We start from the raw sequence: 12,934 nt of genomic DNA, 5'->3' as shown, positions 1-12,934 counted from the left end.
GTGGAGGGGACAGAAAAGAAGGTAGAGATGAACAGTGGCGGGCATTCAGAAAACCCTGACTCTAATGAGACTTCTGGATTTCTCTGGCTCTTTTGATCCCTGTTGGAATGGAGATGGTTTCCTCCCTACTCCTGGTGTTTCTTTCCACATGGAGGGAGTTGTAGTGGTAGAACACTACTAGCCCCTCTCCTTCCATATTGAGAAGGAGCGACTTAAACTCCTTGGTGAATTTGGAAGGAAAAACTGGGTGAGATCATTCCTTCTCCATCTCTCTGAGCCCACATTCTGCTCTGCCCTCCTCGGCTGAGTTTAGGGCAGGAGACCCTGCTCCCGCAGTGGAGGCCTGCCTTGGGCCAGCACTGCCCATGACTGGACATGTAAGGCTATCTAATTCGGGGGTTTAGTCTTAGTCTTAGTCATCCTCCAATAAAAGTCTCATCATTAACAAAAGTGGCAGTTGGGTCTCCCATCTGCTTTACCCTTTGTCTTCTCTCTGTTGGTTCAGAATATGGCCTGGGAAGTGAGGTGCTATTTATCAGACCCCCTTTAAACCCTCACAATCCTGCTAAGGCCAGCTGCTTACATCCCAGAAGGAAAAGATAGGGTGCTTTCTGTGAGCAGTCTCGATGATCTGATATTCCCGGAATCCCCTGAGGCCCTGGCGGAACATTTTACACACTCGGATCATCACAATGATATCCATGGTGAGCTGGTACAGCCCCTGTGGAAACAAAACAAATTAGATCAGTAGAAACCATCTGTTTTTGACAGCCACCAGCAGGCTGGATGGCGCCGACAAGGTGAAATGGGATAGGATTAAATGCAGGGTTCTGTGCTGGAGGCATGGTTACATTTTCAGGAAGTCTTCAGGCCTGTTGAAATCGTGTTGGTAGCCTGAAAATGGCCACAGCTGGGAGTATTTATGCCGCAGAAACTGGCAACTACTACAAACCTCCCTCACCAGGAGCTGGTTGTTAAAACATTCTCTAGCACAGCTCTAGTTAAATATCAAGTCCTTCACTTCGGTCCAGAAAACAGCACCAAGCTACAGCAGGCAGCAAGAGGTGATGCAAAGAGCCTGGATTTTGGAATCAGATGGATCTGACAGAAGAACAGCCAAGCAGAGGCAACATTGCTGCCTTTGAAGACAGAGGACGGGGGCCATGAGCCAAGGGATATGAGTGGTCTCTAGAAGCTAGAGAAGTCCAGGAAATGGGATTCTTCCCTAGACCCTCAAGAAAGGAATGCGGTCCTGCTGACACCTGGATTTTAGCCCAGGGAGACCCGTGCCAGACTTCTAGCCTACATAAGATAATATCATTTGTCTTAAGCCACGAAATTGTGTGATATGTTACAGCAGCAATAGGAAACTAATATAACCACTCGTCCAAGCTGGGCCATCTGATCCCAGGCAAACTTTGACCCTGGGGATTTGGAATTGGAACTGAGAACAAATCAGACTCTCTATCCCAGTATGAATTTGGCAGTAAGGGCAGTCACCCTCTGCCAGTCAAGTAAATACAGGGAATAGGGAAACAAGTTCAACACCAAAGAGACAAATGCAGAATGTGAAACTATCTACAAGTCAACTAACCCAGTTTCTTTCTTTCTTTTTTTTTTAGATTTTTATTTATTTATTTGAGAGAGAGGGAACACAAGCAGGGGAAGTGGGAGAGAGAGAAGCAGGCTTCCCGCCGAGCAGGGAGCCAGATGCGGGGCTCGATCCCAGGACCCCGGGATCATGACCTGAGCCGAAGGCAGATGCTTAATGACTGAGCCACCCAGACGCCCCCAACTAACCCAGTTTCTTAAGAGACATAAAAATAAATGCAAAGTATGAACCTTTGGATCCTGATTCATAATAACAAGCTGTAAAATCCATTATTTAGCGACAAATAAGGAAGTTGAATATGCCTGGAGATTAGATGATATTAGGGATATTAGTGTTAATTTTCTTAATCTTATAGTGATGTTGTAATCATGTCCTTATTTTTTTTTTTAAAGATTTTATTTATTTGACAGAGAATGATAGCGAGAGCAGGAACACAAGCAGGGGGAGTGGGAGAGGGAGAAGCAGGCTTCCTGCCGAGCAGGGAGCCCGATGTGGGACTCAATCCCAGGACCCTGGGTTCATGACCTGAGCTGAAGGCAGACACTTAACGACTGAGCCACCCAGGCGCCAAATCATGTCCTTATTTTTAAGAAGTGTCATAAAAAATGCAACTTAGGGGCGGCTGGGTGGCTCAGTGGGTCAAGCGTCTGAGGCTCAGGTCATAATCCCAGGGTCTTGGGATTGAGTCCTCGGCAGGGAGCCTGCTTCTCCCTCTCCCCCGCTTGTGCTCTCATGCTCTCTCTCCCTCAAATAAGTAAAATCTTTGAAAAAAAAAAATGCAACTTACTCTCACATGATTCAACAAGCACACACACAAATACAAGCCAATGTGGCAAAATGCTGACTGTTAGACTTAAGGAGTGATCATTATATTTCAACTTGTATGTTTGAAAATTTCCATAATGAAACAAATGCAAAAGCTAAAAACTTTTATTAACTTCTGTTAATCAGGAGATCAAAAATAAAATGAAAACACAAACTGAAGACTGGAAGAATACATTTGCCAGGCACCGAATCAACAAAGGATTCCTACCCCAAATTAGAAAGAATAGCTATTACAAAAAACCACTACCCAAAACTGCTTTTTTTAAATTTTTTTAATTTTTAAAAATTCTACAAATCAAGGGAAAAATACAAATAACCCCCCCCAAAAAATGAGCAAAAGATATGAACAGGTAATTCAAAGGGAAAACCCAAATCACCTATAAATAATGAAAAGATTCTGAACATCACTAGAGATAACGGAAATGCAAATTAAAGCAACAACAAGATACCATTTTACACTTACCGGATTCAGGAACTGGAAGACATTTCCCATGGGAAAAGCTGAAAACAACTGAAGTGTCCATCAGGAGGGGAATGTATCAAGGCATTACTGTACAATCCCAGGACTGAACATAGCCCTAGAGCTGTGTATGTCAGTGTGGGTAAAGCTCACACAATTTTGAGTGGAAAAAAGGTTGAAAAAGGACACCATTTTTAAAAATGTGTTACATAGGGGCGCCTGGGTGGCTCAGTTGTTAAGTGTCTGCCTTTGGCTCAGGTCATGATCCCAGGGTCCTGGGATCGAACCCCGCATCGGGCTCCCTGCTCCGCGGGAAGCCTGCTTCTCCCTCTCCCACTCCCCCTGCTTGTGTTCCCTCTCTCGCTGTCTCTCTCTCTGTCAAATAAATAAATAAAATCTTAAAATAAAATGTGTTACATACTATGCTACTTATAAATACATACACATGTAATAAAATTTTAAAATATAGACAGTACAGGGCACCTAGGTGGCTCAGTCCTTAAGCGTCTGCCTTCGGCTCAGGTCATGATCTCAGGGTCCTGGGATCGAGCCCCGCATCGGGCTCCCTGCTCGGCGGGAAGCCTGCTTCTCCCTCTCCCCCTGCTTGCGTTCTCTCTCTCGCTCTCTCTCTCTCTGTCGAAAAATAAAAATAATATCTTAAAAAAAATAAAAAATAAGAAAATAAAATCTAGATAGTACACATCAACCTCAGGAAAGTGGTCCCCAGTGAGGAAGAAGGGAATGGGATGATGAGGAGCTTCACCAGTACCTATAACATCTTCTTTAAAAACATTTATATCTGAAGGAAATACAGGGAAAGGCTTTATTAATAAAATTAATACTTATCAAATACTAATTTTCCACCAGGCACTATTGTAAGCCCTTTAGATGTATCAACTCATTTCATCGTCAACAATAAATCAATGCAATCAATACTAATACTATCATCACCCTTCAGAGAGGGGAAAATAGGCACAACAAATCAAGTAACTTGCCTAATACTAATATTAGTCATATGACTAATAGGTGATAGGGATTTGAACCCAGGCTGTCTGGCTCCAGAATCCATAGGCTCAACCTATCACTCTATCCTGCTGCCAGGCCTTATTCCCTCCGGATCTCATGACAGCAGGAAGGGTGGGTACAGAGCAGTTCTTAGGGGCTCAGAGTGTAGCCTGTGACATGCCCACTGTCAAGGGCATAGCAGTCTACAGGGAATGGGTCAGAATTCAGTCTTTCTGAAGCATAACCTGGACTCTATCCTTTGTGCCATGCTGTGACTCCAAAAGATAGAGCCCCCTCTTTCACCTATCCTCCCTTCCTCAAAATACCACTCTTCCCTCCCAGGACCCTTGACATCCTCACCAGTTCCTTCTTCAGGATCTGCCACGAATAAGACACCATATATCTCCTCATGGTTCCTGAGCTGGCAAATGGCACAACTAGCCCCTTTGCCTTTCAAGGGTAGGACCACAAATCCTTCCCAAAGCATCCACTTATATTAGAAACAAATAGCTTCCCTCGGTGGCAAGGTAGGAGTTTCTCTCCACTCCTCATACCCTACCAACAGCTTCTGGAAGCCTTGTTCTGAGAAAATCTCATTCTCAGAATCTTCTTATATCACAATGGAGGATTCTGGAAGAGAAGGCAGGGAAGGAATTGGAATCCGGGAGTCTAACATTTATCGAGCACTCATAGGCATTATCTTAGTTAATCCTCACAACTACCACAAGGTGAGGGTCCTTACACCCACTCCATACATAAGAATGAGACTCCAAGTAGCTAACCGATTGCTAGTCATGAAGCCATCTTAAAGCAGGAGGCTTCTGGGCTGGGGGCAGGAGCACCTAACAGCTCAGCCTAGGGGGCTCTGCAAGGCTTAGAACTTGGAGACCCTGAGGTGTGGGTGCATGACGCTGTCCTACAAATCTTGTTAAATCAGCAAATCAGGAACACTCAGAAAATCAGAAGTCCTCAGTTAAATGGGGTGCCAAATGTTGAAAGGAACTCGGTGACTAGAACTCAGTGACCCTGAGGTCCTTCCAAAAGTAGAGAAGGATATAGGATCTAAAGTACTGCTGTCTACTAGATTAAAGATGGCAGTTGATGACCGCAATTTGCTCTTGTATGAGAATCTTCAATAAAAAACTATGATTTCAAGTATTGCCTGATTTGCCATTCCTATCCAGCTAGGCCTATCTGCCAACCCTCTCCCAACTGACAGCCAAATGGAAGGACACTGAACACAGTGAAGACAGCCAGACAACAGGGAAGACCCAAGCTCTGAATTACTAAATTCAAAGGCCACCCCTCCTAGAGTGAGAGACTAACCACTTACAGAGATGAGAAGAGACAGAATTGGGTTTTCTTCCTCCCTTGCCTTGAGAAAAGATGCAAAGAACTCAGGGAGAAACAGAGTAAGAGAAAGTTTCAGAGAAAAAGAGAGAGAAGCAGTGTGGAGTTTTTGCCTCCTCTACCACAGACCTGGTCTTAAGGAAGGAAATACAAAAGTTTAGAGAGTTTCTGAAACAAACTGGGGACAGGGAAGGCAAGAAAGATGGTGGGAGGTGGCTATGGACAGGGAGGTATCCGATCAGTCCTCTGAGCTGCCTGAGATGCAAGTGACATGGATAGGACCCAGACTAACAAGGGGCATCGGAGGATGCCAGTAAGTAGGGCCAAGACCCTGATGAGACACTGAAAGTAGACACTCCCCACCTCCCCTTTTGCCAGTGGTGGCTGTATAATTTCCGTAGGAATTGGATCAGTGTTGGGGAGAAAGAGGCAGGAACTTTGGAGAACTCTGAACTGGCCTAAGATGAGTCAATCAGCCTGAAATTACATCCCCTCAAAATTACTGGATTGGATCTCAATTTACCTGAAGACATCTAAATTGTCTATTAGGAGGCAGGGTGGGGACTCAGAGTCAGACATTAAAGTCAGTTCTAGAAATTAAGGGAGTGTTGGGCTCCTGGGTGGCTCAGTCAGTTAAGTGTCTGCCTTCAGCCCAGGTCATGATCCCAGGGTCCTGGGATCGAGTCCTGCATCGGGCTCCCTGCTCAATGGGGAGTCTGCTTTTCCCTCTCCCTCTGCCCCTCCCCCATGCTCGTGCTTGCTCTCCCTCAAATAAATAAAATCTTTAAAAAAAAAAAAAGAAATTAAAGAAGTGTCATTTCTGTCCCAGTGGTCTTTTGTTTTTTTTTTTAAGATTTTATTTATTTGACAGAGAGAGACACAGTGAGACAGGGAACACAAGCAGGGGTAGTGGGAGAGGAAGAAGCAGGCTTCCTGCTGAGCAGGGAGTCCAATGTGGGGCTCGATCCCAGGACCCCGGGATCATGACCTGAGCCGAAGGCAGACGCTTAATAACTGAGCCACCCTGGCGCCCCACTATCCCAGTTTCTAATCTTAAATTGAACTGTTGTAGAGTAGAATGTCAGAAAGGGCATTGGTCCTAGTCTTATGTGATCTTGGGTAAATTACCTTAACCACACTGGGCCTCACTTTCCTCCTTTTAGAACTGAGTTAGAGGGGTGCCTGGGTGGCTCAGTCGGTTAAGCGGCTGCTTTCGGCTCAGGTCATGATCCCAGGGCCCTGGGATCAAGCCCTGCAACAGGCTCTCTACTTAGCAGGGAGGCTACTTCTCCCTCTCCCTCTAACTACCACTCTGCATACTTGTGGTCTCTATCTTTCTCTCTGTCAAATAAATAAACAAATAAAATCTTAAAAAATAATAAAACTGAGTTAGAGCCAACTTAACAAATAATTTCTTTTCTTTTCCTTTTTAAAAAAATTTTTTAAAAAATTTTATTTATTTTTTGACAGAGAGAGAGCAAGAGAGAGAACACAAGCAGGGAGTGTGGGAGAGGGAGAAGCAGACTTCCCGCTGAGCAGGGAGCCCGACGCGGGGCTTGATCCCAGGACCCCGGGATCATGAGCTGAGCGGAAGGCAGACACTTAACTACTGAGCCACCCAGGCGCCCCTTTTTCCCTTTTTTTTTAAAGGATTGATTTATTTATTTGAGAGAGAAAGCATGAGCAGGGGGAGGGGCCGAGGGAGAGGGAGAGAATCTCAAGCAGACTCCCCCTAAGCACAGAGCCCAACTCAGGGCTCAATCCCAGGACCCTGAGATCATGACCTGAGCAGAAATCAAGATTCGGACACTTAACCGACTGAGGCACCCAGGAACCCCAAATAATTTCTTTTCAAGATAAGATCCTTATTGTTTTGCTAATTATAAGAGTTATGCAACAGACATTTATAGAACTCCAACTACATGCAAAGCAGGAAAAGGTGAGTAAGACACGGTCTCTGCTCACAAGGAGTTCACAATATGGTGGGGATGGGAACCACAGCCATAAGAGAAAGTCACTAAAATAAAGCTATAAAGATAAATGAAGAAAGGGCCGGCCCTGATCAGAGAGCACGAGATGTGGCTGGAATATGAGATACCCAGGATGCACAGCAGGAAGCGAGGTGTGCAGGCAGAGGTCACAAACCAGCCATCCCTGGGCCAAGTTGAGTTTGCAGACTGCTTTAGTTGACCCACATGGTGTTCTGGTTAAAATATTGTTAAAACTTAACTTGGTTATCTTTAGTTGGGGAATGGGTTCTCTGATTCACCAAGGTCTTCACCTCAGAGAATCACGTTACCTGCCGGGCATGTTACCTACTTGCAACTCCCAGTATAAGATCTACATAGCCTCTTTCAGGCCTAAAAGTCCTTTGATTATATAATCAGTGGTTGCAAAATTGTGGTCCACAGGCCATATCTAGCCTGCTGGCATGTTTTGACAGTTTTTTAAAAAATTTGAATTAGTTGGGGTATGTGGCTGACTCAGTCAGTACAGCATGCTACTCTTGATCTTGGGGTCGGGAGTTCGAGCCCCATGTTGAGTGTAGAGATCACTTAAAAAGTAAAAAAATATCTTAAAAAATTTTTTTGAATTAGTTGTCAACACTTAAATACTAGGATTTTTGGGGCAATTTTCTAGGAAAATAATTTACCCAAGTGACCCTGATATAAGCCATATAAATGGACTAATTTTCATAGAAGAAATAGAGGAAGTTGTAAAAGAACTCTCTCACCACCTCCAACATCACCAAGAAAGAAAATAGTACCGGGTCCTGAAGAGAAAGCTAGAGGTTCATCTCATTTATAAATATCGTTTTTAAAGTCTTTAAATATAAGCAAACAGAATTCAATAGTACATTTATTTTTTTTAAGATTTTATTTATTTATTTAACAGAGAGAGAGAGACAGCGAGAGAGGGAACACAAGCAGGGGGAGTGGGAGAGGGACAAGGAGACTCTCCCACTGAGCAGGGAGCCCGATGCGGGGCTCGATCCCAGGACCCCGGGATCACGACCCTAGCCAAAGGCAGATGCTTAATGACTAAGCCACCCAGGCGCCCCTCAATAGTACATTTAAAAACATCATTGGGGGGCACGTCTAGGGGATGCAGTCAGTTTAGTGGCTGACTCTTGGTTTTGGCTCAGGTTGCGATCTCAGGGTCGTGGGATCAAGCCCCACCTTGGCTCCACACTCAGTGTGGAGTCTGCATGGGTTTCTCTCTCCCTCTCCCTCTGCTCCTCCCCTCCCACCACCCCCCCAAATAAATAAATAAATCTTAAAAAAAAAAAAATCATCGGGGCCCCTGGTTGGCTCAGTTGGTAGAGCATTGTAGCGATTACTTAAAAATAAAAGAAAAAAATATTTTAAAAAAAGAAATCATTTTGGCGTCTCTGGCTGGCTCAGTCAGAAAAGCATGCAACTCTTGATCTTGGGGTGGTGTGTTTGAGCCCCACATTGGGTGTAGAGATTACTTAAACAAACAAACAAACAAACTTTTTAAAAAAATTAAAAACTTTTTTTGAGAGGGCCACATTAATGAACAGGTCACTCTTGGGGACCACTGGGACTCCACTGTGCTGGGACCTTAATAAGACTGCACAAAGCATGCTCAAAGCTGTCCCATTGGTTAAGGGCTACCCCCGGAGGCATTCACAGCCCAACTTTTCTGGACTGAGCAACCCAGTGGCCAGAGAAAGCTCTCAGCAAAGGTCCTTAGAGTAGGACGCTGTCTTGCTGGCCTGTGCAGAAATGGCAAGTCAGAGGGTTAAAGCCAACAGAGAAGGCCTGGGGCTGCAGGTCTCAGGGAGAACTGGCAGAGTTCCAAATTCTCCCCCAAAAGGGGGCACATTGGAAGGCAGAACCAACAGCCCCTTCTGTAGAGCACTGGGATCAGAAGGGCTGGGCTCTGAGAGCTTCCCTGGTGCCTCTGGCACCAAGGAGAAGCAGGGCACGAGGGCTGGCCAGGGAATCGCACTGACTGCCATGCTTGTGGCCCTGCAGCTGCCAAGCTCCATCTGCCAGGAGGAGGAAAGAACTAAGGCAATTTGCTCACACAAAACCTTTGTCAGAAGGAGCTGTGCTGATGACCTCGGAGACTTCCGGCCAGCCCAGAATTCTACTCTAGTCCCTTCTCCATGCACACCTCCAGCAAATAGCTGGTCCAGAAAGAACTCACTTCATTTAAAGGGCATTTATAATAAAAAATAAATAGCACCAGACCCATATATTACAGAAAAGTGGGGGGGGGTGAGGGGGGAAGCAGGGACCAGAAAAAACAAATGGCAGATGAAAGGCACTCACAGAAAAAAAAAAATTAACATGAAACAGATGATAATCAGGAAACACAAAGAACTCAAAGGGCTTAATACATTTCAAAACAAGAGTTCAAAGCAAGATGCAATAGTTCAAAGAGATGATGAAGCAACTGAAGGAGATGGCACTGGCCGAGCTCAGGAAAGAAGTGGGGTTTTTTTATTTTTGTGTTTTTAAAAAAACAAAACAAAACAAAACAAAACAAAAACACCTCAGAACTGAAGATCATTTCAGAAACATCAAAAAGGAAGCCAGCCTTGCTGAATACAGAGATCAGGATTGCAAAAAGCAAGTGAGGGAGTTGTCAATGAAAACTTAAAAAGGAACGAAGAAATAATACAACTAACAGGTATGGAAACACAGAGGGAGAGAGAGTGGGCTAAGTACATGGGTTTCTTCAACTTCAGAGGTGTAAATCTTTTTTTTTTTTAAGATTTTATTTTTAAGTGGGGCGCCTAGATGGCTCAGTTAAGTGTCTGCCTTCGGCTTGGGTCATGATCACGGGGTCCTGGGATTGAGCCCCAAGTCCAGCTCCCTGCTCAGCGGGAGAGTCTGCTGCTCCCCTTCCGTCTGCCCCTCCCTCCACTCATGCACTCTCTCTCTCAAACAAATAAATAAGATCTTTAAAAAATTTTACTTTTAAGTAATCTCTACACCCAACGTGGGGCTCAAACCTACAACCCCAAGATCAAGAGTTGCATGCTCTACCGACTGAGCCTGCCAAGTTCCCTATAGCTGTAAATCTTCAGACACATTTTAAACCTGATAAACCAAGAAAAAGATGTATAAGCCTATTTAAAAGATATAAAGGGAACTAACAATAATCATGAAAACTGGATAGAAAAGGATTAAAAAAAAGGAGAAGTATAACAATTACTCTTTCTTGACTTTGAATTTTGTACTAGGCACATATATATATGCATATATATATATATATATAGTATATCTCACCTGTTAAAATGAATGCATCAATTTTTAAATTTTTTTTATTTAAGTAAACTCTACCCCCAGTGTGGGGCTTGAACTCATGGCCCCAAGATCATGCATCACATGCTCTACTGACTGAGCCAGCCAGGCATCCCTAAATGCATCAATTTCTAAGTAATTAAACAAAATCAATGCAGTGCAATAAGGGACACAGCTACTAGTAGAGCACCACAATAAAAACAGGTTCATTGAATTCTAGAAACGAGGAGGGTTGCAATTGAATAGAAATAAGTGAAAGGAGAAAATGACAAAAGGATTATAAAGTACCCAGGCTTTTGAATTTACATTGGTTTATCAGGAACAATAATTAGTAATAACTGAGTTAATTACAAATGTAATCTGGCTAGATTAAGCACCCTAGACCAGTATCTGCAGCTTATCAAGACATCAAAAGATAAAAGACCTTTACCCCAAGATCAAACATATTTGATAAAATAGGTTACCAAAAAGAAATAAAGTCAGTAGAGAGACCAGAGCAAGCTTCTTAGACTTTGTAATGAAAGATTTTAAAAAAACAAAACACACACACACACACACACACACACACACACACACACACAAGGAACATCCTGGGGCCCTTGTATCCAAACCACCTCATTAGCTGAACCTGCTTTCTCTTCACCATGATCACAGCCGGCCTCCTGGAACGATGCATGTAGTGTGTGGTGAGTGTAAATGAAATGATAAGATTACTAGATCTGTTGAAAATATGAATATCCTGTCTGCTCATAACTTACCTTAAAATTTTCTATTTAACATCTCCCATTGAGAAAATAATGCAAAATAACAACTGCTGGCAAGGATGGGGAGAAACTGGAACCCAAGTGCGTTGCTGGTGTAAATGTAAAATGTTGGAGCCACTGTGGAAAATAGCATGGCAATTCCTCAAAAATTTAAGTAAAGCATCACCATATGATCCAACAATTCTACTTCTGGGTATATATTTGGAGGAATTAACAGCAGAGACTCCAAAAGATATCTGTATACCAATGTTCACAGCAGTATTATTTGCAATAGTCAAAAGGTAGAAAAACCCAAATGTCCATTGACAAATGAATAAGCAAAATGTGCTATCTATATAATAATGGAATGTTAGCCTTAAAAAGGAAGGAAATTCTGATACATGCTATAATGTTGATGAAACTTGGAAATATTCGAACTTGGAAACAAGCCAGACACAAAAGGACAAATATTGTAGGATTCCCTTTGTATGAGGTTCCTACAAATTCATAGAGACAGAAAATAGACTGGTGGTTGCTGGGGGCTGGGAAGAGGGGTGAATGGGGAGTTATTGTTTAATGGGTACAGAGTTTCAATTGGGGAAGATGAAAATTTGCTGGCGACAGATGGTAGTGACAGTTACACAACAATGTGTATGTACTTAAATGCCACTGAACTATACACCTAAAGATGGTTTAAATGGTAAATTTTGTTTTGTAGATTTTACCACAATTTTTCTTTAAGTTAAAAAAAAAAAAAAGAATGTTCCCCTTCCTCCTCCATTCTTAAATGATCGTCCAGAAGCCATTAGGTGGTACCAGCCATGGTAGGCATCTGCCTAGACGTGGAGGAGGCTGTGGTTGGCGAGCCGGTAGCCCTGGAGCCCTGGGCAGGGTAAGGATGATGGGAGATGGAAGCAACAACAGGAGACTAGTTACTCATAGGAGGATTGGTGAAAGAAGATCATGAGAGCCAGGTTTCTCTCTGTTGAAAAAGAGAATTAAATGAATGGAAAGGGCAAAAACTAGAATAAACCCCATGGTGTAGAACTTGAGTTGAAGGTGTTGGTGTGAACACATGGATTTCAATATATATATAGACAGATATAGAAACAGATACATAAATAAATAGATATATAGTTAAAATTTGAGTAAATTTGAGTAAATTTAAAAACTGAGTAAATTTGAAGATCTAATTGGTTTTATCAAACAATTCATAAATCATGCAACACCTCATCTAGCAAGCAGAAATACTCTGAAGAGTTATGCAAAATGGGAGGCTTTCATAGAGAGGACTGTAGGACAAGGAAGTCACTAGTAAAGGAAGTACGAAGGTTCCTTAGAGGAAAGTAAGAGTTTGGGATGATGGCTTCTCATTGGCTGAACCAGAGCACTTCCCATTGGCCGGGCTTGTTGCTGGGCCAGAAGAATATCTTCCTTTTGCCAGAGTGGTGAAGTAGTAACCCCTTCCTGTTGGAGATGCAAGGTACCTCTCCTCTTCTTTGGGGTAACTGGCCACAAGTGGTTGCGTGAGAGCTCCCCCTACAAGTCTTCCCAAACCCAACTTTAGTTGAGGTTTCCTTTACTAACTTTCCTGGTACTTTTCCTCACTCTGTTCATGAGGGAGTCTAGGAGCAGTGATTATTCCAACAGCAATGAACAA

The 12,934-nt window shown here is 43.3% G+C and overlaps 1 protein-coding gene across 3 annotated transcripts in view; it reads right to left on the bottom strand.

Moving 5' to 3' along the window:
* Nucleotides 1-12,934, bottom strand: part of CNBD2 (cyclic nucleotide binding domain containing 2) — a 57,906-nt gene that overhangs the window by 40,049 nt on the left and 4,923 nt on the right. Inside the window, exons 1-2 of one of the 3 annotated variants that reach the window (XM_036111596.2) lie at nt 4,263-4,313; nt 584-721 (exon numbers count right to left, since the gene is read on the bottom strand). The exons of 1 other annotated variant lie outside the window; for it this stretch is intronic. In XM_036111596.2, the coding sequence (XP_035967489.1) occupies nt 584-721; nt 4,263-4,313 (189 nt within the window). Of the gene's footprint in view, nt 1-583; nt 722-4,262; nt 4,314-12,934 lie in introns of those variants that run through there. One more of the 3 variants, XM_036111541.2, reaches the window with a different exon arrangement.

The sequence above is a fragment of the Halichoerus grypus genome, chromosome 10 (genome assembly GCF_964656455.1).
Source record: "Halichoerus grypus chromosome 10, mHalGry1.hap1.1, whole genome shotgun sequence".
Taxonomy (NCBI): domain Eukaryota; kingdom Metazoa; phylum Chordata; class Mammalia; order Carnivora; family Phocidae; genus Halichoerus; species Halichoerus grypus.
Note: the sequence above shows the minus strand (reverse complement) of the source record. Positions and strands in the feature narration are given on the sequence as shown.